The 25,503-nt window shown below is 36.5% G+C and overlaps 1 protein-coding gene across 1 annotated transcript in view; it reads left to right on the top strand.

Annotated features, from left to right (window-relative positions):
• The first annotated feature begins 8,905 nt into the window (after nt 1–8,905).
• Nucleotides 8,906–25,503, top strand: part of LOC127655054 (receptor-type tyrosine-protein phosphatase-like N) — a 38,237-nt gene continuing 21,639 nt past the window's right edge. Inside the window, exons 1-10 of the mRNA XM_052142650.1 lie at nt 8,906–9,161; nt 14,341–14,391; nt 19,437–19,547; nt 20,253–20,346; nt 20,578–20,731; nt 20,843–21,152; nt 21,627–21,752; nt 22,586–22,617; nt 22,863–23,143; nt 25,053–25,139. Of these exons, the coding sequence (XP_051998610.1) occupies nt 9,086–9,161; nt 14,341–14,391; nt 19,437–19,547; nt 20,253–20,346; nt 20,578–20,731; nt 20,843–21,152; nt 21,627–21,752; nt 22,586–22,617; nt 22,863–23,143; nt 25,053–25,139 (1,322 nt within the window). The 5' untranslated portion in view covers nt 8,906–9,085. The remainder of the gene's footprint in view (nt 9,162–14,340; nt 14,392–19,436; nt 19,548–20,252; nt 20,347–20,577; nt 20,732–20,842; nt 21,153–21,626; nt 21,753–22,585; nt 22,618–22,862; nt 23,144–25,052; nt 25,140–25,503) is intronic.

Raw genomic sequence — 25,503 nt, 5'->3', positions numbered from 1 at the left:
TAAACTCAAATGCCCATGTATGATTGTAAGACAATGTGCTCAGGCTGACAGGTAGGGAATATTGATTATTGAAAAGGAATCTGGATTAAAGTGTATATAATACTTTTAACAGAGTATGTACCACCAATGGTTTCATAAATCTCTATTCTCTTGCGCATCCTGGTTTTGCACACTGTGAAGTGTTTTCCCTGGTTTAACAGTTCATTTCATGCTTTTACCTATGAAGTTTCAATCCTTTTCAGAACAACACTTTGCATACTTTGCTATCAGATGAGGCTGACTTATTATTTTAGAAATATCACACCATTCTTGCACTCATAGAGGCAGAACACTATTCTTGGTGATTTAGATTTTTACATGTCTTTCACCTGTTTTCCTCTCTGGTGGAATGTTCCAATTTGTGTCATAACCTCTTAAATTTCACCTGGGAAATCAGAGGAATGTAACATTGTATCGGTGTCATCAAATACATGTGATCCCAAAGAAGAACTCTGACACACCAACCCCCATAGCTCTGCCCTGCTCCTCATAGTGTTACTCCTCAGCTGCTGCTGTCAAAGATATTAATAGATTTCCAGTCTGAACCCCATCACCAGAGTGCTTTCCTCAGGGCCTCTTGGAGAAAGAGTGGATTTGACAGGGCAACAGCTCCAACCACACTAAACTAAGAGTTGTTTATACAGATTAAAAAACATGAATCATGGTATATATTTCAATAGATATTTTAATAATTAAAATAGGTTGATTATTTTATATTATATATATTTAAATATACACTCACCAACCACTTTATTAGGAAAACCTGTACACTTACTTATTCATGCAATTATCCAAACAGCAAATCACGTAGCAGCAGTGCATAAAATCATGTACATACGGGTCAGTAGCTTCAGTTAATTTTCACATCAACCATCAGAATGGGGGAAAAATGTGATCTCTGTGATTTCAACCATGGCATGATTGTTGGTGCCAGACGGGATGGTTTGAGTATTCCTGTAACTGCTGATTTCCTGGGATTTTCATGCACAACAGTCTCTAGAGTTGACACAGAATGGTGCCAAAAAAACAAAAAAAATTCCACTTTTGCGTTCTTCTGATTCTGTTCTGCGGACAGAAATTCCTTGTTGATGAGAGGTCACTGCAGCCTCAGTTTTCTGTTCTTGACTGACAGAAATAGAACCTGACATCATGGGTGGACTGGCCATTGGGTGAACCGTGACTTTTCCCAGTGGGCCGGTCACAAAACAGGGCTGAATGGGCCGCTATAAACAGAAACGGGCCGCCACGTTAGGCAGAACGGGCCACAAAACGGTGCCGCGATATGCCGAAGGATTAGAGCTTTCATTTATCTGGCTTTGGGACCTTTCAAGCATCCACAAGCTTTTAATATGCTCAGGGTTGCCAGATAATAGATGAAATACCCCAGTCAGAGATTTATACATACACAAATAAGAAATATTTTATCTTATGTCATACTTTAATTTATGCAATCTGGAAACCATGCATGCAAGTGCGCTCTCTCTTCTCTTCAGAAAAAAACCTTAAAGTACTCAATAGTGCAATATTATGCTCAAAGAAAAGTGTGATGCAGCAACTCCATGTCCATTCGTGAGGCTGCGTATGCTGTTTAGTGCCAAGTCTGCGAGCAAACCTTTTCAGTGATGAACTCAAAAGTAAAATCTCAATAGATCTTCACACCATTCGCACAAGGAGGGAACACGCGAGTAAAACCAAGTGAGAGAGGAAATTGTTTGTTCTTTGTGTTATTTGTAAAATGCTGAAGTCCCTCACGGCTGTATGTGAATGTTACTCTGGCTCAGTAATCATTTATCAGTGACATGCAGCCTGTTTTAACCAGTTGTGTGCTGAATGGGATGCCAAATATACCATTGATGAGATCACATCATGTCCCATGAGCGTGTAAACGGATGATAATGTTCTGAGAATAAAACACTTTGTGGCCAACATTAAAATAAGACTTTAAAATCTATAATTCTGAATATTTTATTTTACTATTAAACCAAACTCCGGATGTAGAGTGTTAAATTTAATACTAAATTACCACTGCATTGAAGTATGGTAAAATAATCAGTTAATCATCTTACTCAGCCTTTATTCAGTTTTACTAACACATAATAGAAATGTAGAAAACTTCTAGCAATCACAGAATGGTCCCATCAGTCTGTGTACACTTCAGAAAATTGTGCATCATTCACTGAGTGCATGAGTGCACTAGTACTTCTGGGATTAAAGGTACAACTATGTAAAACGTTTTACCTTCTCTCTTCCATGTTCTACTTAATGGCTGAAGTGGCCCCAGTACCAAAACAATTGCATACCTCTGCTCAATTGAATATGTAAGTCTAAAACTGTCATTTGGCAAGCAGATTTCCTTGAATCCCAGCAAACACATAAAAATCCCTGCAGTTTGTGAACACACAATTGCTACATCAAAACTCATAAACGTGTATGATTGTGCAAATCTGTCTGCACACGCAGCATTTTATCTTAACAATCTATCTAATCTGCACACGCAGCATTTTGTTGTCATTTTCAGTGACAGACCGTGTGAAAAGCAGTAAATGTTTGGTACATCAAAAACTGTTATTTACGTTGTTCAATATATTGTTGTATTGTAATATATAAAATGTGTAGTTATGATACATCTCCACTTTATACAGAGCACCCCCACTATTTTCAGAAGCACCCTCAGTGACTTTGATCTGGAACCAGGCCTGGCCTCAAGGTTCGACGAGTTGTGCATACTGAAATTATATTCTGCTCACTACAATTGTACAGAGTGGTTATCTGAGTTACCGTAGCCTTTCTGTCAGCTCGAACAAGTCTGGCTATTCTCCATTGACCTCTCTCATCAGCAAGGTGTTTCTGTCAATACAAGCGGCATAAAATACAGCTCCTATCTACTTGACATGGGAAAGTCCGAAATCTCCAAAAGGAATGGTCAAGATTAAAATCAAAGAACATAATTTAAATCAGCAGTAAAACAATGGTATTATAAATTGTGCTTCTTTAGCTAAAATCACACTGAAAAACACTTTTTCAGGCAAGACCAGCAAATGCACATGTGCGTTTTTGTGATGTTTGTATCTAAAAGTTGATTGGCTCTTTTACCTGTAAGGAGGGACTTCCTTTTCTACATCTGCCATATTGGGTGCCCCATTTTTCCCATTCATTTTAATACAAGTCCTCCATCTCGGGCTAAAGATTCTCTGTTAATGCAGAACAGAACAGCAGGCCTGTGGATGAAACGGGCCAACTGAGGGAGACAGAGAATAAAATCTGGCAAGCAATGTGCATGCTGTGGGCTGGCTCACTCCAGAAAACACACAAAATTTGACAATATAGATTCCATTATTTATGGAAATACTTAATGCTGTAACCCTGTAATCACTTTGTTTTCTGCAAAGAGCCACAGCTCTGTTACACAGCAGAATTGCTTACAGTGTGAAATGAGCAAATGATATACTGCACCAAAAAAGCTGCAGTATTCTACAGAGCATATGCTGTGTATCTACTAGATCCCACAATCAAATGCATTGAACTTGACCTTTCATTTACAATGAGATGGATGAGACATGAAGAAATATCCAAGTAATTAACCAAGGTAAACATGTCTTATTTAAATCATGCAAAATAAAGTTTCATACCCAGTAAGAGCAATTTATGTTCAGTAAATGTATGCTTCTGAATCTTGTGTAGTGTGTGTGCGTGTGTATTTATCAATTTGTGGGTACCAAAGGATAGTAAAACCTGACATTTTTGACGTTGTGGGGACAATTTGTCGGTCCCCATGAGGAAAACAGCTTATAAATCATACTAAATTATAATTTTTTTTAATATAAAAATGCAGAAAGTTTTTTGTGAGGGTTAGGTTTAGGGGTAGGGTTAGGGGATAGAATATAAAGTTTGTACAGTATAAAAAACATTATACCTATGGAAAGTCCCCATAAAACATAGAAAGACAACCCAAACCATGTGTGTGTGTGTGTGTGAGAGAGAGTAGAGAGAGAGAGAGAGAGAGAGTCCTGAGGGGTAGTGATGTACACTGATAAACAGTGATGGAATTATGGAAGATTAATTTCAACAGTCTTAAATATAACCTATTGACAATATTGTTCCGATATACACTTTGCTTCATCATGAATTAAAATTTGAAGTTATTTGTGGCACATTATGGTATAAGGTTCGGGAAAATCCCAGAGGCACAGAAGAATTCTGGGACAGGCATGTGTCAGGAGGGATGGCTGTTTAAATATGAATTTTGACAAGGTCAGATCACACAGTTTATGTTGCCAAGTAACCACAAACAGAAATTCAGCATTGCTCCACTATTAGCTGTGTCTATGCATTTGGCAATTTATATAATGTGTGTGTGTTGTTTATTTTTAATTCATTACTTCAATTTAAACTGAGTCAGTGAAACAAACAGAACTAAAACTAAATTTAGGATTAAAAAAGCTAGCAACTGAAATGAGTTACTTTGGAGGACAAAAGCTTTGAAGTGTTCTCTTTTTCAGGCTTTCATTTTCTTTGTGTGGGTAGAATTCTGAAATGAATTTAATATAATTTTTATTGATTTATTATTGCCATTTATTTACCTTGCCATTTCAGTCAGTCCCAAAAGAAAATACTTTCATTGTAGTGTTATTGTAACTGAATAAGTAGTTTAAATAAGACACAATAATTTCACGTCATTTTAGTTCACTGAGACTTAATTAGGGACAATTACATTTGTAGCTGTCCTGTGGTATTGAGGTTTTCTCTTGTGTTACATCAGTTTATTTAAATTGATCCTGCATCAGTATGTCCTGTGCAGATGGTTTGCTAACATGGGGAGGTGGTAGTATAGATGCCAGTGGATTGTGGTGTCTAAATGCCAAGACATGTGACACCAAGATTCAGCGGGAGTTATGGGAAATGATGGGAGGTACCAAGTGGGTCGTCTTTCAAAAACACCCTTCGGGTGTCTCAGCAACCCACCAAACAGACATACACAGATTCCAACAAGGTGAAATGCCACAGGGGAAGGGTGAATTAAGGCAGGTCAAAGGACAATGGGACATTGTTTAAAAGTTGTAAAATATGTAAGGGTTCCTATGTAAAACATAAAATTCAGTTCCACCTTAATTTCCACCTGGGGATGAATAAAGTACTATCTGATCCTATCCTACAGTATATTGCAGAGCTTGTGGCCAAATTTCATTAGACCTTCACATTTCAAATAACCCGGAAAATCACACACTAGACAAATGAAGAGAAAGATAGTTCAACATATTAAATAAGTGGTAGTTAAAAATGAATGCAAAGTGAGGCAAAATAACATATATTTATTTATTTTAACATTTGTGAACGTGGATTTTTATTTTTTTTTATTTTTTTTCGAATTCAAATATGTGTTAGCATCCTAAAGGCACATCCATAATGTTTAACAAAGATTAACATATAATCTATAATTTATTGTACTTTGTGCCTCATAGGCTGGGTGAAAATAATACTACACTGACAATATCTGGACAGTTGGTGGCACCACATTTCTGCAAAATAAAAAGACAATCCTCACACACTAAATTCCTTGAATCATACTGAGCTAGAGTAAAGACAGCAAATGCTCAGTAGAGTTCTTGTCTTGGAAAAGGGAGAGTGATTGTTTCAACAACAACAACAAAATATTTTAATATATATATATATATATATATATATATATATATATATATATATATATATATATATATATATATATATATATATATATATAAATAAAAAATATATTTTTTCTGGTCACAAAATGTATCAAGATCATAAACATTGATGTCTTTTTATTGAATATTGATGGAGCAACTTAATTTGTGTGAAGAGAAATAATAATGGAAGGTTGTTAGTGGTAAGGTGGTTAGGGAGATTTTACCCCAAATTTGGGTTAAAGGCCCACACACTTGAGGTTAAAGGCCCGCAGTGGGTTAAAGTGATATTGTGTAAATATAGAGACAAGTTATAGAGATAAATTGGTCAAATAATGCAAATCATTTTGAGACACCAACATTATTTTTTGGGTTACAAATTAAGATAATGCTTACACTTTTTTTTTTTTTTTTTTACTTCTTAAGCATTATATAAACAAATTAATCTCTATAGTGATTTGATCAGTCAATGTGAGCCCACTTTGAAGATGTTTTCATAAAATAAAATAAAAAACAACAAAAAGATATTCAAGATGGCGCCATTGTGTCTGTCGGCAGGCCGTCATTTAGTGGTTTGTGTTGCATGTTTTACCCATCGTCGTCCTGTTTCACTGTTTGTCTCTGCATCGAGGTACCTCACGCGATACTTCCTTCCCAGCCATCAAAACTCTGCTGTGGAGGTCTCCAGTTGGAAGTGGAGGGGCAAGAGTCATCTGATTCCCCATTCATTGCACGTTTACCGGCGGACATGTGTTGCTTCCCGAACTGCTCACTTCATCGCAGGAAACGAAAAAAGAGACGGGGGAACCGAGGCGGGGTATAATGGTGAGCTCTCGGCTGCGGGGGCATATGTTTCCGATCTTCCATTTCAGCGCCCAGTTTACGCTACATTGAGGGGGTGGTACAATTTTCAGGAACCGTTTTGTGCATTTTTGAAGTGCAACTATTTAAATTAGATATAGTTTAGTTCTGTCCCCTGTGCACTTATACATAGACCTCCTAACTGTCACCAGTAAGCACACTAGTAATTCCGCTTTGATGGCTTCTCCACACTGGCTTCCAGTTAAATATAGAATTCAGTTTAAGGTGCTTGTGACTGTTTTTAAGGGTATGCATGGGGGTCAGGGTATATTCTGGCAAACCGTTTGCCAATCTGACCCATGGGCTTGCACCTGATTACATTTCGGAACTTTTACATCAATATCAAACCGCTAGACCACTAAGATCTTCACAGAGCCTGATTTTGTCCCCAAGTCTCGTTTAATTCTCTGTTGCAGCCCCTCGCCTTTGGGATAGTTTGCCTCTTCATCTTAGATCCTGTGGTACAATTGAGTCTTTTAAATCTCAGTTGAAGGCTCATCTTTTCTCTATTGCCTATAACTGTGTCTAGACGCATTGTATTTATTCTTGGGTTGATGCTCTATATTGTCCATGCTTTTTTAAATGTGAGTATATTTTAAATCTTTATTTTTGTATTAATGTAAAGCACTTTGGTCAACATGTGTTGCACAATAAAAATTATGTACACTGAATACACGTAGTTTGGCATATGTAATGCACACCAGTGAACAATCTTTTTTAAATAAAGGAAAACGGAAAAAGGAAATTTAAACAAAACTCTAGTTTACTTTCAGTAAATTATAATGTAGATGCATATTGAAAGTAGACTTTTGCTTTAAACACATGAAGACTGAATTAGTAGGCTACCATATAAAGGTGAAAACTATTCAAAAAGTATTAATAAGCATTAAAGCAATGCTGCTTTGAGGTGTGTTTATATAATTTATTTTACAAGAGTTAAAATTGCTTCTAACACCTTGTATTAAATGTGATATTACTATCTTGTTTTGTTTTTGGTTTTATTTCAAGTGTATTAAGAAATATTCCAGGTTCAAAACAAGTTAAGCTCAATCGACAGTATTTGTGGCATAAAATACTGCCCCTCCTTTTCTTTAAAAAATAAATACATCTGGGAAACAGTGAGGCACTTACAATGGAAGTGAATGGGGCAAGTCCATATATATATGTTAAAAAACCTCACTGTTTCAAAGGTAGAAACACAAGAAGTAAACAGCCCCAATCACTTCCATTGTAAGTGCCTCACTGTAACACAGATTTTTTTTTAAAGAAAAGGAGGGGCAAGTCAAAATACATTTTTATGGTAGTCAATATTATGCCACAAATGCTGTCGATTGAGCTTATCTTGTATTGAACCTGGAATATTATAACAGTTATTTTGGGATACATATAAATGTTTCTTATACCAAAACTATGGCAGGTATGTGAGTTACAGAGCCGTTTCTGACCATTTTGGCATCCTAGGTGAGATCGCTAATTTTCTTCTGGGTGGAGCAACCTCATCCCATTGGTTCGCGGTCCTGCATTGCCAATACCCCCCACCCCCCTACCCCCAGCAGGTGGTGCCTTAGGGGACCACCTAGTTCGCTTGTGCCTAGAAACGGCCCTGGTGAGTTATGAAGGAAAAAGTGAATAATGTTACAATCCCCCCCTAGAGCACTATTGCGCTAAATTATTGTCATCAGCCACTGAGACGAATGTCTCATAATGAATGTTGGACATCACAGGAATATTTTCAGGAATAAACATACGATTGTCAACATTAGTAGGCCTAAACAACTATTATCACATGTCGACAAACATTTTTAGTGATGCATTTTTATATTGTAGCATACATAGGCCTATTTGTATTTTTATGAATCCACATATGTACTACTTTTCAGTGTAAAAAATAATAATAATAAAAAAAAAATTCAAAAACAAGTAGTATTTATTACTGGAAATGATTTACCTTTTAAGGAATACATAATTTAGTATGTAGGCTATTCTTTCCTATGAGAATGTGATGTCTTTTTTCCCACCCAATCTCTTCGTTAGGGGAGAAAATCTAAAAGCAGAAGGATTCCATCATATTCTGCATTTCCCAAACATAAACATGTTCAGTCTGAATTCAAGTATTCCAACTACACATCCTGCCCAGTCTTTCATTTCTCTGGTAAACCTGTAAATAGATGTTTGGGCTTCAGCTTTGTGGCACTAGCACTCGACTTCCTCCTCCACCTCATTCACTACTCTTCACAAATCTCTTGGTCTCTCTGTGACGTCATTGCGGGTCTCCGCCACAGGAAGAGCGTGATTCCCGATCCAGATCCGCACCACAAATTCGGTGCATTCGTAAATGCATCCGTGTGTTAATGACTGCCTAAAACGGAATCCCACAGTTGATTTGCCTAACCTGCCGCGTCCATCACTTGTGCTACAACCGTTTAGCACAAGCCTGCGGCAACGACAGACAAAATGTGGATTTAAATCCCTGATGTACGGCGGTAAAATAACGCGTGCTGACTTCAGTCCCGTGGACAGTTAAGATGATGCATCCACCACTATGGAGAGCCCTGTTGTTGATGACCGCATTCTACCAGCTTGGGATGGCAGGCAAATACGGTGGGTAGCTATTTGGATCGCTAACAGAGAAAGGCATCGAGAAATAAATGAAAGATGCAAGAATATATTAACTTTTTTTGTTTTTGTTTGTTTGTTTGTTTCATTGCACATTCAGACAGACTGGGAACTGGTACGGTTTTAAGGCCTATTACAATGACTTGTGGCTGGGTGCTCCTAATTCTGTCATTTTGTAGTTACTGTTACTTGCAGATGTTTTGAGCAAAAACAGAAAATGCTGCAATGCGTTTACATTTTTATTGCGTTGTATGACATGTGGCATCACGTATAAGATGCTTCATATCTAGTCGTGTCATTCTTATAAATCAGTTTGTGAGATATCCGCATAAATTGTTCAGGTGTTTGCTCGAGTCTCAAACAGAGATCTGATTTGCCAAAACATTGTGACCTACTCTTTGCTTAACATGCATCAAAACGTTATGGTAAAGCGAATTTCGTTCAGCTCTATCACGCAACTGGTGGGAATGCACATCCTAGAGGAGCCGTTCGGTGAAGAGCAACATTTCAGCACCACGGATAGGGACAGCATTGCAATTCGTTTATTTTATAAAACATTTATCCACTTAATCTAGCATTCCCGAAGGTCTCATAACCTTCAATCTTACTATTTGGTTAACAACAAAAAGCCACACGAGGGGCCTTTAAAACGTGTTTTTGTGTGTGCGTGTGTCTGCGCAGTTTGGGCGTCTTTGAACGTTTCGCGAAGGAACGCCGCATTTGTGTGACTTCAAGAACTTCTTCGCTTCTCGAGAAACCTGCTTTCTATTTCATTAGTTGCGCTGCGTCTATGTCTGAACAGCCCCTTATTCGCCATCATGGTCTGACCAATAGAAATAACATTATAGCCTACTCGTCTCTGTGTCCTTGGCGACACGTACGGCGGCGAAACGGAAACAGTGAGCCATTTGGTTTCTGAAAGCTTTATTAGGCTATGTTATATTATCCAATAAGTCTTATACATTTGCTTATTCTTCATCACTGTGTCTATAGGGCGCTTCTTAAGAGCCGTCAGAACGGATTTCGTAAGGTTGCTGTTAGTTTAGTTTGTATTTATTCGTGCGTTATTCATGTGATTACTACTGACATAACTTTACAATAAGGTTCCAATCGTTAACATTAGTTAATGCATTATGTAGGCATATCGTGCACTAACAATGGGGGTGGGGGGCTCGCACAGACCCAAAACTTGCAGTGCACTATTTATATATTACAGTAGGCCTATATATTAATATGCAAGTATGATATAATTATTATTAATATGTAAGTATTATATGTAGATTTATTAACCAGATGCGGGAGGAGCAAGTTCATTTAATCCGACCGATCAGAGTAAGAGAATGTAAATAGTTACATACCTCTACGTAGCACTGAGGGTTTCCGGCATCCCACCACCTCCCCATCTCATCCATGTATTACATCAATACTAGGCTAATCCAGGGTGCTCGGGTCAAGTCTCGAGCCTCGAGCCCTTCGCCCCACACAGCGAGCCACACATGTTTACACTCCTTAATAGAGGGTTATATTAACTGCGAACAACTTAAATATTTTCTGTATTTGTACTGAAGTATTTGTAGTATTTTACATTCAAGTATTGCAAATTAATGTAAAACTTATCTAAATTAGCTGCAAAAATAAAGGGCATCTTGTGGAGCACTTGCTTTTGTTTCGCACTTGACAATAAAAGACTGAGCACAAGCTGGTCCTTGAATAAAGTATTTAATCAATTAAAATAATGAAAAATGTGCATGTGCACAATTTAATGTTTTACTCTGTGCTTGTGCATTGTGTGATTTAAATGTATCCAAGTGGCTCGAGTGTTCTGACTATGTTCACCAAAATTTGTTCAGATCCATTTAATGATTCATTCAGTGACCAGTTCTGGTGATGCCACCTTTTGATGTCTTGTGTGAAATGAGATAGTCACTCAATCAATGATCAAAAGAAAATTTGAATATTTCAAAAATTTGTATGTCTACAGAGCTACAAAGAGACTTGAGCCGAGGCATTTAAGCATTATATAAAAAAAGCAAATCTATAATTTCCCTACTGATTGTGAACTTATGAGCATGAATTTTATCATAATAATAATTATAATCAGTTTCATTAATGGTCGTACATTTTCATGTATAAAAAAGCATGTCTATATATCAATTCAACTCAGTAAGTGTTCGATGAACACAGAAGATCTATCTTTCATCAACTAACATAGATATTAAAAACAGGAGCTGATATTAAAAATATCTTTACATATTTAACACAGATCTAATAATTTGCTTAATTGGCAAAAACAACCGATCAAAGTATTACCTCACGAACATAATGTAAAAGACTCATGTGCTGATATAAACTCCTCATACAATGTGTGCTTAAAAGAAGGATTGTTTTTTTCTGCAGTGCATTCCACATAATGCTGCAAATCAAGAACAATATGCCGATATATCATTCTCATTTGTGTTTTCCTCATCTCTAGATTATTAATTTAGACAGCATTAATGGAAATAAAAAAAACATGGATAAATGAGCATTGTTGAAAGCAACTTTGTAGAAATGAACAGAGCCGTTGATTAGACTCTGACTAATGGACTATTATGTAAGGGTTGTTTCGGCTCATGAAACTCACCTGTGATTCGCTGGATGGTTGCACAACCATCCAGTGCCCAAAGTAACAAAATGCAAAGAATACTGTATACAAATCCACCATTTGAAATTACCTCTGGTAAAGAGTACAGGGGATGTGTACCCCATATCCCCCCTGGCTGCAGTGCCTTGGTTCATGTTAGTTCATAGTTCAGCCTTAACTGATGTTAACAAATACAACTTTTGATTTAAAAAATGTACTACTACTGTATATGTTGAAATTAACCTTAACTAAGATTAATAAATGCTGTAAAAGTATTGTTCATTGTTAGTTTGTGTTAATTCATGTTAAAAAATGGAACCATATTGGTTCCATATTGGAACCATAAGTCACTATTACAATTTTGAAATTTTACAGCTCCAGATTCGACTTGTTCATCCTTTGCCTCTAGTTGCCTTTATTTTTCTGAGAGCTGGTTTTGATATAGTTATTGACACGTATGGTCTTTGCCATCCACCCTGCCTTTATTCCCACAGATGCCCCATCCTGTCTCTCAGTTTCTTGTGTTTTCCCATTTGTCTTGCTTTTGAGGGCAATTATGACTCACAATGTCCAATGCAGACACATACCACTGCAGGAAAGAGAAAGTGTCTTTAGAACATACATGTAGCTAACTGTGTAAAAAGTTAAGGGGTTAAAGAATATTATGTAGCATTTATGACTTGAAAGAGGCTTGATATTAATGGAGGTTTGAGAATAGATATGTGTATCTGAGTTTAAACTCTGGTAATGTTTGGTGTTGGTCACTACTGTATGTTTTATACAAGAGGCGCAATTTTCATCATTAATCCAGTTTGAGTAAAACAGTGTCCAAGGCTGCCTCTGCAGAATATGATAACTTAGGAAAGGGGAAATGTGAATTTGCTACTGAGACTGGTTGATATCAGCAGCTTACCTGTCAGTTTGCTTCACTGGAGACAGTTTTAAAATTATGATAAAATATCACAACTCTTATTTTGAGGTACACTGGGATGCATTAAATATCTAAACATTAACTCTTTGTAAGAACTGTGTTCAGTAAACTTCACTCTTAATAGAGTTAATCAGTTACTTGTATTGCTACGTTTGATTGTTGTATTATTCCATTTAGAATGTTTAGGTAACACCTTACAGTAAGGTTCCATTTGTTAACATTAGTTAATATAACTAACAATGAATAATATTTATTAAATATTAGTTATTACTTATTAATCTTAGTTAAAGGAATTTTCTGATTTCAATACAAGATAAGCTCAATTGACAGCACTTTTGGGATAATGTTGATCACCACAAAAATTATTTGTTTCTTTAAAAAAGCAAAAGTTGAGGTACAGTGAGGCACTTACAGTGGAAGTGAATGTGAGCCATTTTTGGAGGGTTTAAAGGCAGAAAAGATTATCATTTTATAAAAGCACTTAAATTAATCATTATGTTAAAACGAATGTATTGTTTGAGCTTTAAACTTGTTTTAAACTTGTAATTTTTACAGTCATTTTAGGGTTTAGTGTTTGTTGACATTACATCATCATGACATTGATGTAAAATTGGCTATAACTCGACATAGAAAAGGCTAGTATGTCATTTTATCAGACGAAAATCATGAACTATGAACTAACATGAACTAAGGATAAAAAAATAGTTACAAAATATATATTGTTCATTGTTTGTTCATGATACCTAAAGCATTGACTAATGTTAACAAATGGAACATTATTGTAAAGTGTTTCCTGAATTTCAACCAAACAGAATGCTTACTATGCGTCACACACTTTAAACCCTCCACATCTGTTTTTATGCCAGTTCTGGATTTATTCTCCTCTAGATTTATCAGCCTGACTTTTTATCTCTGCTTGTCCTACTCTGTTCCCCTGACAGCAGTGCTGTTGGCCAGCCTGGTGATTCCCACACACATATCCAGGCACACAAACACGCATCCACATACACACAAACACACACACACACACACACACGCATACACACACACACACACACACGCACACACAAACACACACCCATATACACACTCAAGCATAGTCAGGTCATGCTCACTGGCAGTTGCGCCTTTTTTATTTGATCAGCTGTGTTCAGCTCATGCCCAGAGCTTGTCTCCGCACCTCATCGTCCCACGCAGCAGTTCTGCATCTTAGGGGAAACCGAGCAATCTGCTGCAACTATTGACCATCATGGATGAATGATTTGTGTCATTCATTCATTTTGTTTCAGTATTGTTTAAATGTTTTGGATATGTTGTTTACAACTCCTGTAAAAGGCACAGAGAAATAAGGAAAGACAGTTTTGACAAGTTTGTTTATAGTCCCATGCTGAGATGAGTGTTTGTGGAGGAAAGATCAATTAGACAGTCTAGTTCAGATTTAATGCTCAGTCTAACCCTCAATACACAAATATAGTTTCACATATCCCTCCATTATGTTCAATAACTGTATGGTAACGTTAACCCTTATTTTATTGTAATTTGTCTGGTTCTTATGCCTCCTCATTTTTCTCACTCATTCTCTCCCTCTCACTTCTCTCTTTTGCATGCAGGCTGTTTATTTGAGAAGAGGCTGTGCTCCAGGGAGCAGTTCTGCTCTGATGGTGAGTATCACACTAGGGGGAGAGTATTGCATGTCATTCACAAATATAGTAAATCTCTGTAGTTCAGAAAAAAGGATGAGGCTGACTAATGTTAGAATAGCATGTGGTGCTATCTCCTGTGTCCTTCCTCTTCATGTTTTGCTCATGATGATTTAATCACCAACTATGGATCATCACTTGACACCACAGCTCTTCTACATCCTGCTGCTCAGACAACAAAAGACACATAAATGAGGCTAAAGAATTTACACTCCAGGAACATTTGCTTCACTCATTTCATGCTAGTTAAGAGTAGCAAAGATGTCTTACATAGTCCACTTGGAAATATAGTGTGGTCCAAAAGTCTGAGACCACTAGTGAAAATGCTTCTATTTTGCATTCTTTTCTAAACTGAAATATGAATTAAATATAGTAGAAAATATTAAGTACTGTCTACATTGAATAAGTTAGTTTAAGTGTGAACTTGAAAATATTAAGTACTGTCTACATTGAATAAGTTAGTTTAAGTGTGAACTTGAAAATATTAAGTAAATTCTACATTTATGTAAAAATGAGTATATATTATTTAATATTGTTTGTTATATTTACATGCTTTATCATATATGAATCCTAAAGGAGAATCCTTGTCATATTTATTTGCTAATTTGAGTAACATTTACTTAACTTTTTGAAGTTGGTGTTCCCAGCACACACCAAGCTTGAATAATGAATGAGCTTGCATAGTTTCACTGTTTGCAAGTTGATTTACACCAATTGTATTGTTGATTTTGTTGTTAGCTTTGTTGGTAACTTCTTGTTTTGTGAAGTCTGAAGTTCATTTTCTACTTAAAATAACCAGTTCATGATCAAAAGAATGACTGTATCTGTTTATTGTTACATTCATCGTGTTTCATGCACCAAGTGTTGAGGTCTGCGTGCGCAGCTCTGGATCTTGTTTCTATAGCCATTAAAGCAAGGTGTTCTTGTCCAGTAGACTACAAAACATGCATTAAGCTTCCCTGTGGAAGGCTTCTGTGTGGCCTGTGGTACATTAAGTACACTTAAAAAGCATTCAAATGCCATTTTCAAGTAAAGGCTAGACACAACTCCTCGTATAAAGGTTACTTTGCAATACCCTGTTTCAAGTGCATTTTACTCACTTTTAAAAGCATGACTTAATTCAGTGCTACAATGCTTGAATAAAATTCAAAAAGTGAGTAAAATGCACTTGAAACAGGGTATTGCAAAGTAACCTTTATACGAGGAGTTGTGTCTAGCCTTTACTTGAAAATGTGGTCTATTAAAGGTGCAGTATGTAAGATTCAGAGACCCTTGTTATTAATGACACTTGTGGCCGTTAAGAGAACTGCACCCAGATACTTGTTGCTCTTGCTCAGGCTCGTGCACACACTCCATAGGGACACGAGCGAACATCGGCCAAAACAATGTCATAACGTACAAAGAGATTGAACTTAATTCACCAGTATCATGCTGACAGATGAGATAGCATAATTGAAATTACACAGTTATGATTGTTTTACTACGAACTTTGAGATTGCATATTACATCTGACTCTCCAGTGCTGGAACAGAGTTTGTGTAAGAGTCGGTGTTGTGCTGGGAGCCGAACGTATGCTGGATTCCATCTCTAAGGCCTTGTCCACACTAATAAATTTTTGGCCTTCCGTCTACACTGAGACCGCATTTTTCTCTGCAAAACTGAGCTTTTTGAAAATGCACTCCTAAGTGGATACATTTGAAAACGCCATTTTCACATTGTAGTGTGGACTGTGAAAATGGATATATCTGAAAATTATGATGTATTTGTTGTCATGTGATGCAGTCATGTGATCTATCCAACCAAAAAAATCAAGATGGCGGCCCGTGTTATAGCAGTGCTGTTGTACTTAATACTCACTTTGATAGCATTGTTAAAAAAAAAAATGTTACTTTGTACAACCATCACATTGCGTTCCTTCAAAGGCAAAGGGAAGTTTACTCGGAATTGGTGTCCGGCGTCGGAACACGAGGACAATTGCATTTCCGTCCATTCATGCAACGGGGATTTTCCACATGTGCAGTAACATGATTTAAGCGTTTTCATTCGTTTCAGTGTGGACGAGCAACTTTTGGAAACACTTGAAAACACTAGTGTGGACGGAGAGCGTTTTGAAACGAAAACGCTGTTTTCAACGCTGTTACAAATTATTGTAAACGTAGCCTAAGGTAACGTTTCCTAGTGTTGCAGACTGTCTGTTGATGCTGTTGAATAGCGGACGCACTGAGGCAAGGCTCTCGGGAGCGCGCATTAATGTCACATCCTTTGGATTTTCCAGGCAAATGCGACCCGCTCCCTTCGCATGAAGTCTACAGGCTTTAATAGGCAACCTAGGAAGTCTGGGAAGGGCTCATTTTTTAAGTTGCGTTACAAGCCAATTACATGTTACAAGGCAAAAAAAAGGGAATATTACATGAAAATTTTTACATATTGCACCTTTAAATTTACTTGCAATTTCTGCGTGGACATTGTTTTCTAGGTCACTCCAAAAACATTTTCAGTGTAATTCAATATATATATATATATATATATATATATATATATATATAAAAAATTTAAATTATATTATCAGCCTAACAATTTGAGTGATTTGGGGATAAAATGTATAGGAATTTTTTTACACAAATATCTTTGGATGCAAGGAAATCTGACTTAGTACTGATTTGGACACAAATAAAAAAATTTGTACAAATTAGTTAATAAGTTCACACAAATGTCACAAATTTGCTTATTTGATTATTGACATTGAATGAATGATCTTAAATATTTATTTTTCAATTCATATCATAAAAAAATAATCCCACGATGTGGTCTCAGTCTTTTGGAACGCACTGTAACAAGACATTCTGAAATTAGTTCTGTAAAGAATACTGTATGTCTACAATCCTACACTATCAACACTGACTAAATGTTGATAATTTTGTCTTATGGTTTTAGAATGACCCCATATGACTGAAAGTGTTTTAATGCAGTAATCTGAAGATTCCAGTACTGTTTCACATATCCCATTGATTTATACCCCCCTCAGGGCTTTACCTGTGCATGTATTTCCACAACCCTGAGCCACTTGTATTCTGTCACCTGCTCTTCTCTCTCTGCATCAAGTCCCTCCCACCTTTGCTCTATGTCCCCTTGGTAACTGTGACATCATCAAGCCCATGGAAGCTGGGTGTACGCCCCCACAATCACTGATGACTCACTGCCCGGTGCTTACGCACAGAAATACGTATCTGCCGTGCATCCATACACAATCAACGCACATATGCTCAAATTTATACCCATATATTATATTATATTTATATCTTTACAGTTTTATTTCTTTTGGGCAAAAGGGGTTTAAAAACCACAGTTAGACATCTTGGTAAAATAACTAGAGATTCCTAAAGCCATCCCTTTATCCTTCATTCTGTGCTTTGTTAGGAATTATTTCAAGTCAGAAATGGATTCTAACAAAAAAAAAATGATGTATGTATTTAAGCAAGGGTGTAGATTTGTCTTGAACATTAGAGGGGTTGCTGCCAAAACTCCCAAAAATCAAATAAAGGCAGCATAAATGTAATCCATAAGACTCCAGTGGTTAAACCCACATCTTAAGAGGTGATTTAATAAGTGTGGGTGAGAAACAGGTCAGGTTTAGTTTTTTTTACCATAAATCTCCACTTTCACTTTCATATTCTTCTTCTTTTGTTTTTGGCAATTCGCATATCTGGGCAGGAAGGACAATTTATAGGTAAAAAAGGACTTAAATATTGATTTGTTTCTCACCCACATCTATCATATCTCTTCTGAAGTCTTAACCACTGGAGTCTTAAGGATTACATTTTATTCTGCCTTTATGTGATTTTTGGAAGTTCTGGCACCATTCACTTGCATTGTATGGACCTACAGAGCTGAAATAGTCTTCTAAAAGTCTATCTTTGTTTATGTTCTGCTAAAGAAAGAAAGTCATACATATCACGGATGACATGAGGGTGAGTAAATGTTGAGAGAATTTTCATTTTTGGGTGAACTATTCCTTTGAGCCCAGTCCTGTGCTCGAGCCCCTCCGTTATGGACAGCACACCAATTATGTTTACCTTAATGCGCTCAGGACTATATGAACTAGTGAACTTGTGAATTAAGCGTTTAGTGCATAAATCATTTAGGGACCTGTAGCTGTTAGATAAAAAGAAAAAAATAAGGTACAATATCCTCATGAAATTCAATTAGAGGTGTCAATTATTTCTTCTTAATAAAAAAAGGTAATTTCAGACACTTTGTAGGTAAGTGTGTGTCTTTTTGTGTTTATGGGTATAGACAAGAATGGCACAATAGAAAAATGTGAGCAATCTGTGAATCTTCAAATAGCCTTGCCTTCTGAGAGACAAAAAACAAATTGTTTTAAGTTTATATGCTTTGTTACTCCACATTTTCATTTTTTTACTGGAATTGTGGTGTGACCATTCTCCTGGGTGTCTTCTATTACGATGAAATAATGTACTGTGTATTTTGATTCCCTAGGGCAACTGATCTATTTTTCCCCATAGTGCTCTCACATCTCCATCTGTGCTATAAATAGCCGTGAGTCATATTCATGGGCAGACCTGCTCTGAGATAGAAAATGGCTGGGTTCATGTTTGGAGCTCATTTGTGTCAGGGGATCAACTCAGCCCTTCAGGTCTTTTTTTAAACCACACAACTGGGGGTTAGTCAGGGATGAGTCAATGGTATATGTGTGGAAATGTGCGTGGGGTGGGCTGACTATGCTAAGGGTGTTTGTCAGTCAAACAACTGGCTCATTGTTTCATTTATGGCTTAGTTTGGTTACACCATATTTCACAAAATGTTTTACATTTTCTTGTTTCTTTTTTCTTAATATTTGATGGTCATCAGTAACTTTTTAACATTAATTAGTTCATAGATTCTTCACACAATGATTGAACAAAATATCAGAAATCAGAAGAGATATCTTTTCCAGCTATTCTTTGGTGTTTGATACTTGCTGAAACTAATCTATGTTTGTATTACAGACCGCATCTTTGGACAGTGTCAGAGCTCCAGACATGACCAGGTTCAGTACCAGGTCTCTGTTCCTGTTCTTCAAAGACTACAGGAAGTGCTCAAACAGTTGATGATTCAGGGTAAGTAGTATATACACACACACACACACACACACACACACACACACACACACACACACATACACATTATAATATTATTTTGGTGCTTTTTTAATACATGAGTAATTAAATAAAGTACAAATAAATTGTATGTAATTATAAACAAGTTAAATTATAATATTATTTAATTATTAATAAAAACCCTGTATAAATTCTAGATATTAGTGAAGTATATGAGCACCCAAAATAGCTAGTATTTTCCTGGAGCTCAAAATGACATTTAGCTATCCCTCACAGTTGTGACCTGTGTAAAACTGGATTAAAAACATTAACAGTGGACTGACTTGCTAGAAAGACTTTGATCTAATGTATCGTGCAATGCATGTACAAGATATATCAAAAATAATACTGTAGCTTAATACCAAATGAAATCATGACAGGAAGATTATTCATTTGAATTATGGAGAGACTAACGGACAAAACTTTGAGAGAGAAAAAAAACAAGCCATGTCATTGGATTAACTCCTCAGTGTTGTCCAGCTGTATTGATCATAAGCAGGATTCTGCATCTGAGATTTCAGACTTGTTTTCAAGGAGAAAGCACACCCACAATAAGCCGACATACACACTGACTCACTCATGTAATAAAGACACCAGCAAAAGGATCTATTCATTACGCATACATGCTTTCATGCAGTGTTTGTGCATGTGTATGCATGTAAACAGGATTCTCCTGGCAGGATGACATCACACAGCACATCATTGCTAAGGAGCTGAGCCGTATTACTCACACACGCTCCCAAAAGACCCAGAATGCACAGTGAGTACCAGAGGTGTAGTAGAAACATGGAATCAAATTGTTCAAAAAGATAAAACTGCACTTATATTATTTTATATATATTTATTATTTGGTGGCTTTTATTTTAAGTGTGTGCTCGTGAGGCTGGAAAACCTCATTTTGGGGCTCTTGTCAGACTTCAGACCTTTGATTTCAATGAAATGAGCAGCTACATCTTGAAGATGATTTAGTGTAATTGATTGATTTTTTTAGGCCTTCACAGCCTGTAGTTAAGAAGGTCTATTCCAGTTCTAACTCTGAGCCTGGTCCAGCACAGAGCTATATGGATTACATGATTCTAGACCCCCATCAGTCCTCCTCGCTCAGGATGCAGGCCCTACCTATGGACCCCTACTCATACCTGCAGGTAAACTGGGACTGTAAATGAAGAAATGCGCATTACAATTGGAAACACACATATAGATTTAAGAGTCATGAATACCTTTTCCCACTCATTGTCCTCATTGTTCCCTAACAGGAAGACATGACCCATTCTCTCCATCCTCACACCAGTGTGGGATACCAGCAACCTTCCCCTCGAACTGGACCCCAGCAGAGAGATAGAAACCGTCAGCTCCTGGAAGATGCTGTCTCTCTCTACCTCGCCTCTGCCAAGCCCTCTTTTCGCCACAGGGGGGCGGCAGCACTCCCTGCCGCCCCATATTATGAAGATCTAGACTTCCCATTGGACTATGGAGAGGACTACACCCTACAGGGACAACCGGGCTTACCCCAGCGAACAAACAAGAAAGTCCCTCAGGACTACAGCTCTCTTGCTGAACTTGATGGTGAGTATCAGTCTGGTGGAATCTGGCTTTTTCTGTGTAATGCATCTTCAGAACTACTAAAGTCTGAATGCGATTTTTTTTTTCCTGCAATTTTGCACAGGGTAAAAAATTACAGTTGAAAGCTATTTATTGTCTCTTGCACAAATAAGTAACACTCATAAAATGAAAGTTGCCTTGTGTGTTTTGAGTTGATTTTCCATTAGATTTCATTATTTTTGTTAAAAAATACATTTACATTCAGCAGACACTTATATCCAAAGCAACATACCAGCACATTCTAACTATACATTTTTGGTGCATGTGCTCCCTGGGACATTCTGTACCAATTGAGCTACAGGAACACTTGCAATAAAACAGAACTTGAGGACAGAGTTGCATTCAACATCAGTAAAAAAAAAAACAATTAGTTGTTAGTGATGATTTGTGTGCTGATGTTTTCATTTTGCAGTAGTAGGTTGAATTTGTGTGTTACAGAGGACACACTGGCGCAGTTGGCCACTCTTTTAGAAGGTTTTGGGATAAACCCACGAGACCTGAGCCCTCAACAGATAAAAAGACTCACTCTACTGTTACAGCTGTTACAAAACATGGAGAATACAGGTAAAGCATGACCCTGAAACACTCAGGCATATGCATTGAGATGTACAGTATGCATTGCCACACTGCATGAATGATGTAGGAAGTAGTCACCGCACCAAGTCTTAAAGAAATAGTTTACGCAAAAATTTAAATTCTCTCATTTACTCACCCTGATGCCATCCCAGTTATGTATGATTTTCTATATTCTGTAGAACACAAATTAAGATTTTTAGAATAACATCTCAGCTCTGTAGGTCCTTCAATTTAAGTGAATGGTGGCCAGAACTTTGAAGGTCCAAAAAGCACATAAAGGCAACACAAAAGTAATCCATAAAACTCCAGTGCTATATCTTCAGAAGCAATATGATAGGTGTGGGTGAGAAACTGATGAATATTTAAGTTCTATTTTTACTATAGATTCTCCTCCCTACCCAGTAGGTGGCGATATACACGAATGCAAAACGGCAAAAACAAAAGAAGAAAAATGTGAAAAGGAACGTTAAGGTGGAGATTTAGAGTAAAATAGGACTTAAATATTAGTACTAGTACTAATAAAATACTAGTAAAATATTGATCTGTTTCTCACCCACACTTATATTGCTTCAGAAGACATTAATTAAACCACTGGAATCATGTGGAGTTCTTTTATGGTGCTTTTATGTGCTTTTTGAAGCATTCTTAAAAATTCTTAATTTGTGTTCTGCTGAAGAACAAAAGTCATACACATCTGGGTTGGCATGACGGTGAGTAAATTATGAGAGAATTTTCATTTTAGGTGATCTATCACTTTAAGCATTCAGGTCATAAGTGTTTTTATTATTACCTGTTGCTTTTCTTATTTTTGTCTTGCTCAGATCAATCCCCAGGAACAGTCACAGTAAAAGAGGTAGGTTCTGTTTGCCATGTTATTATTTATCTGATTGCTAAAAGAACCTATAACACTTACACCAGGATTCGTTCAAAAACACTGCTTTCAGCGCATAGTTAAATGAGTCATCTAATTATTTAAATAATGCTGGCATATATCATAATTCCTATTAAAAAACCTTAAAAATTGAATTTATTCATTTGATGAGTGCACATTATTTCTTGTGCTTTAACTTTGCCCGTATTGGTTTGTATCCTTGACAGACAATTGTAGAAGGCAGTGATAAAGTGACACAAAAAGGAGCCAAATCCCCCTCACCTGTTTCAGCTCTGCCCTCTACCCCAACATACCAGCTGACCCCTAATGAGCCTCCTTCCACACCTGCCCCTGCAACTGTGCCTAAGGATGACCGTAAGAGCACCATGGTCACCACCCTGTCAGCAAAAGACTTGGATCTGAAAGAGAAAACAGCCAATATCCTGACAACCGCTAAGGATGGGACAAATACCAGAGAGGTGTATGGATATATTGTCACTAATCAGAGGTAGGAGTCAGTTGTGATCTGATTTACATTGGCACCAGCCTTCACCAGCCTCCCATGAATCAACCTCTGAAGACTTAATTTTAATGCTACACAGTTAACTTTGATGGTGGAGTTCATGAAATCCACCATGATAATTTCCAGACTATTATCTATGCTCAACCACAGTGTAAATAAGGCATCTATCTGTTGCCATGAACACCTTGCCCTTCATTATGTTTTACATTTCTTAGTATTAGGCTGGGCAGGCTTTACAATTACTTTTTGTCTCAGAGTACAGTAGAACAGCTTCCTGATCAACCATTAGAATGTTTTTCTTAACTGCTTTTAAAGTAATAAATTAATTGAATCAGAATAAGAATGAGCATTGTAATAGCATAGTAATTAATAATGTGATTTTGCAGCGTTATTACTGTAGCAGGGTTCTCGTGGTTGACATGTTGGCATAGATGAATACTTGCGTGATGGCAAATGAGGCCATTGGAGACAGTAAATGGATTTGGGAAGGGGGTTATATAAGATTGTTTGATCATTTCATTATTTTAAATGCTTTTTTCGTTTAACCCTTAAATGCATGGTCATTTTCCCAAACACTATTGCATATTCAGGTCTTTAGAGACCTGGCACTTATATCTATCAAACATGGAAGAACAAAATGCCCAGATAGTGTACATATTTTTTATATCTTCAATACAATTAGAAAACAATAAAATATATTTTGATGTTGTATTTTTCATACATTAAAGATATTATGCAACAAATCAGGACTAATCAAGAACAGGGTTCATTATATTCACACAAAAATTTCAAGAGATGCAACTGGCTGTCAAACTAAATCTACACATGTATAATGTATGTGTAACTTATGTCTAGCTTATGTGTATCTTATGTGTATTTTCTCAGGCACTTGTTGAGTCTTAATAGATGTTTATAGTTTACTTCGATTTTGTTTCTTCATCAAATAGCAATGTCTAATGTAAATCAAGTCAATCAATGAAATATCAGTGCCACCATGAGTAAGAAACAACATGTATACTATGTGTGTGTATATGCATATAAAATACTGATAATTCATTGTTGTTGCTCATTCAGTTTTGCACAGAATATTTAACGGGATATAATATTTAATTGTAAGATTATAGTGCATATTTGGTGTTATAAATCACAAAAAATTGATATCATGTGATAGTAAACTTAAATAGATATGAAATAATTATAAAAAATATAATTTATGGAAGTGCAAAAAAAAAAAGACTCTTACATACCTTGTGTCTCTATATACACTTTGGCACTTAAACCATTATAATTTTATAATTGGCACTATATATAAGACATAGATTGAGGAATACTAAAGAGGTGTGGGCACAACTCCAAAAATTGTATGAGGTACAGGGATGGAATGATGTCCCGGGTTTCTAAAGACCCGAGGTATGCTTTTAAGGGTTAAAGTGCAATTTGAATTTCAGTAAAGTTAAAGTTTTTTTTGTGTTTCAGTAAATTAATTTAATTTTTAAAGTAAATCAATAAATATGGGGTTGAAGTTATAATCGGATATCATGATATTTTTTAATCTCAATGTATATATATGATGTACTGTATTTAATTGAGTACATCATTTGAAATCAGTATACTAATTTAATCTTTGTTTAAGAAATTGAATTGAAGGAATGGTTGCTCCAGTTCATTATATTACCTTAAAAGTACCTTACCTTACTATTACCTTTCCCCTTCTTATATTATAGGTTTTAAGAGGATTTATAAAGCAAAAATGATTCTAGATCAGCTTTCCCTCATTGAGACATTTGCAGAATGTAGTCTAGATTTGTTCCTGTTACTACTGTATTCATTTTATTTGTGTACTAAATGCTTGTAAAGAAAATTAGTGTGATGTCTTCATGTGTTTTCCCGCCAGTCCTTTAAGTCTGTATGATGGGGTGAAACTCTTAGAGACCTTGGCAGAAAGAATTCGTCTCTCTACAAGCAGTTTCATCAACATTAGGTACAGTGTGTGTGTGTGTGTGTGTGTGTGTGTGTGTGTGTGTGTGTGTGTGTGTGTGTGTGTGTGAGCGTGTATTTATCACTTTGTGGGGACCAAATGTCCCCATAAGGATAGTAAAACCCGAAATTTTTGACCTTGTGGGGACATTTTGTCGGTCCCCATGAGGAAAACAGCTTATAAATCATACTAAATTATGTTTTTTGAAAATGTAAAAATGCAGAAAGTTTTCTGTGAGGGTTAGGTTTAGGGGTAGGGTTAGGTTTAGGGGATAGAATATAAAGTTTGTACAGTATAAAAACCATTATGTCTATGGAAAGTCCCCATAAAACATGGAAACACAACTGTGTGTGTGTGTGTGTGTGTG

The sequence above is a fragment of the Xyrauchen texanus genome, chromosome 14 (assembly GCF_025860055.1).
Source record: "Xyrauchen texanus isolate HMW12.3.18 chromosome 14, RBS_HiC_50CHRs, whole genome shotgun sequence".
Lineage (NCBI taxonomy): Eukaryota > Metazoa > Chordata > Actinopteri > Cypriniformes > Catostomidae > Xyrauchen > Xyrauchen texanus.
The sequence above is the reverse complement of the archived record's forward strand: the minus strand, read 5'-3'. Positions and strand labels throughout refer to the sequence as shown.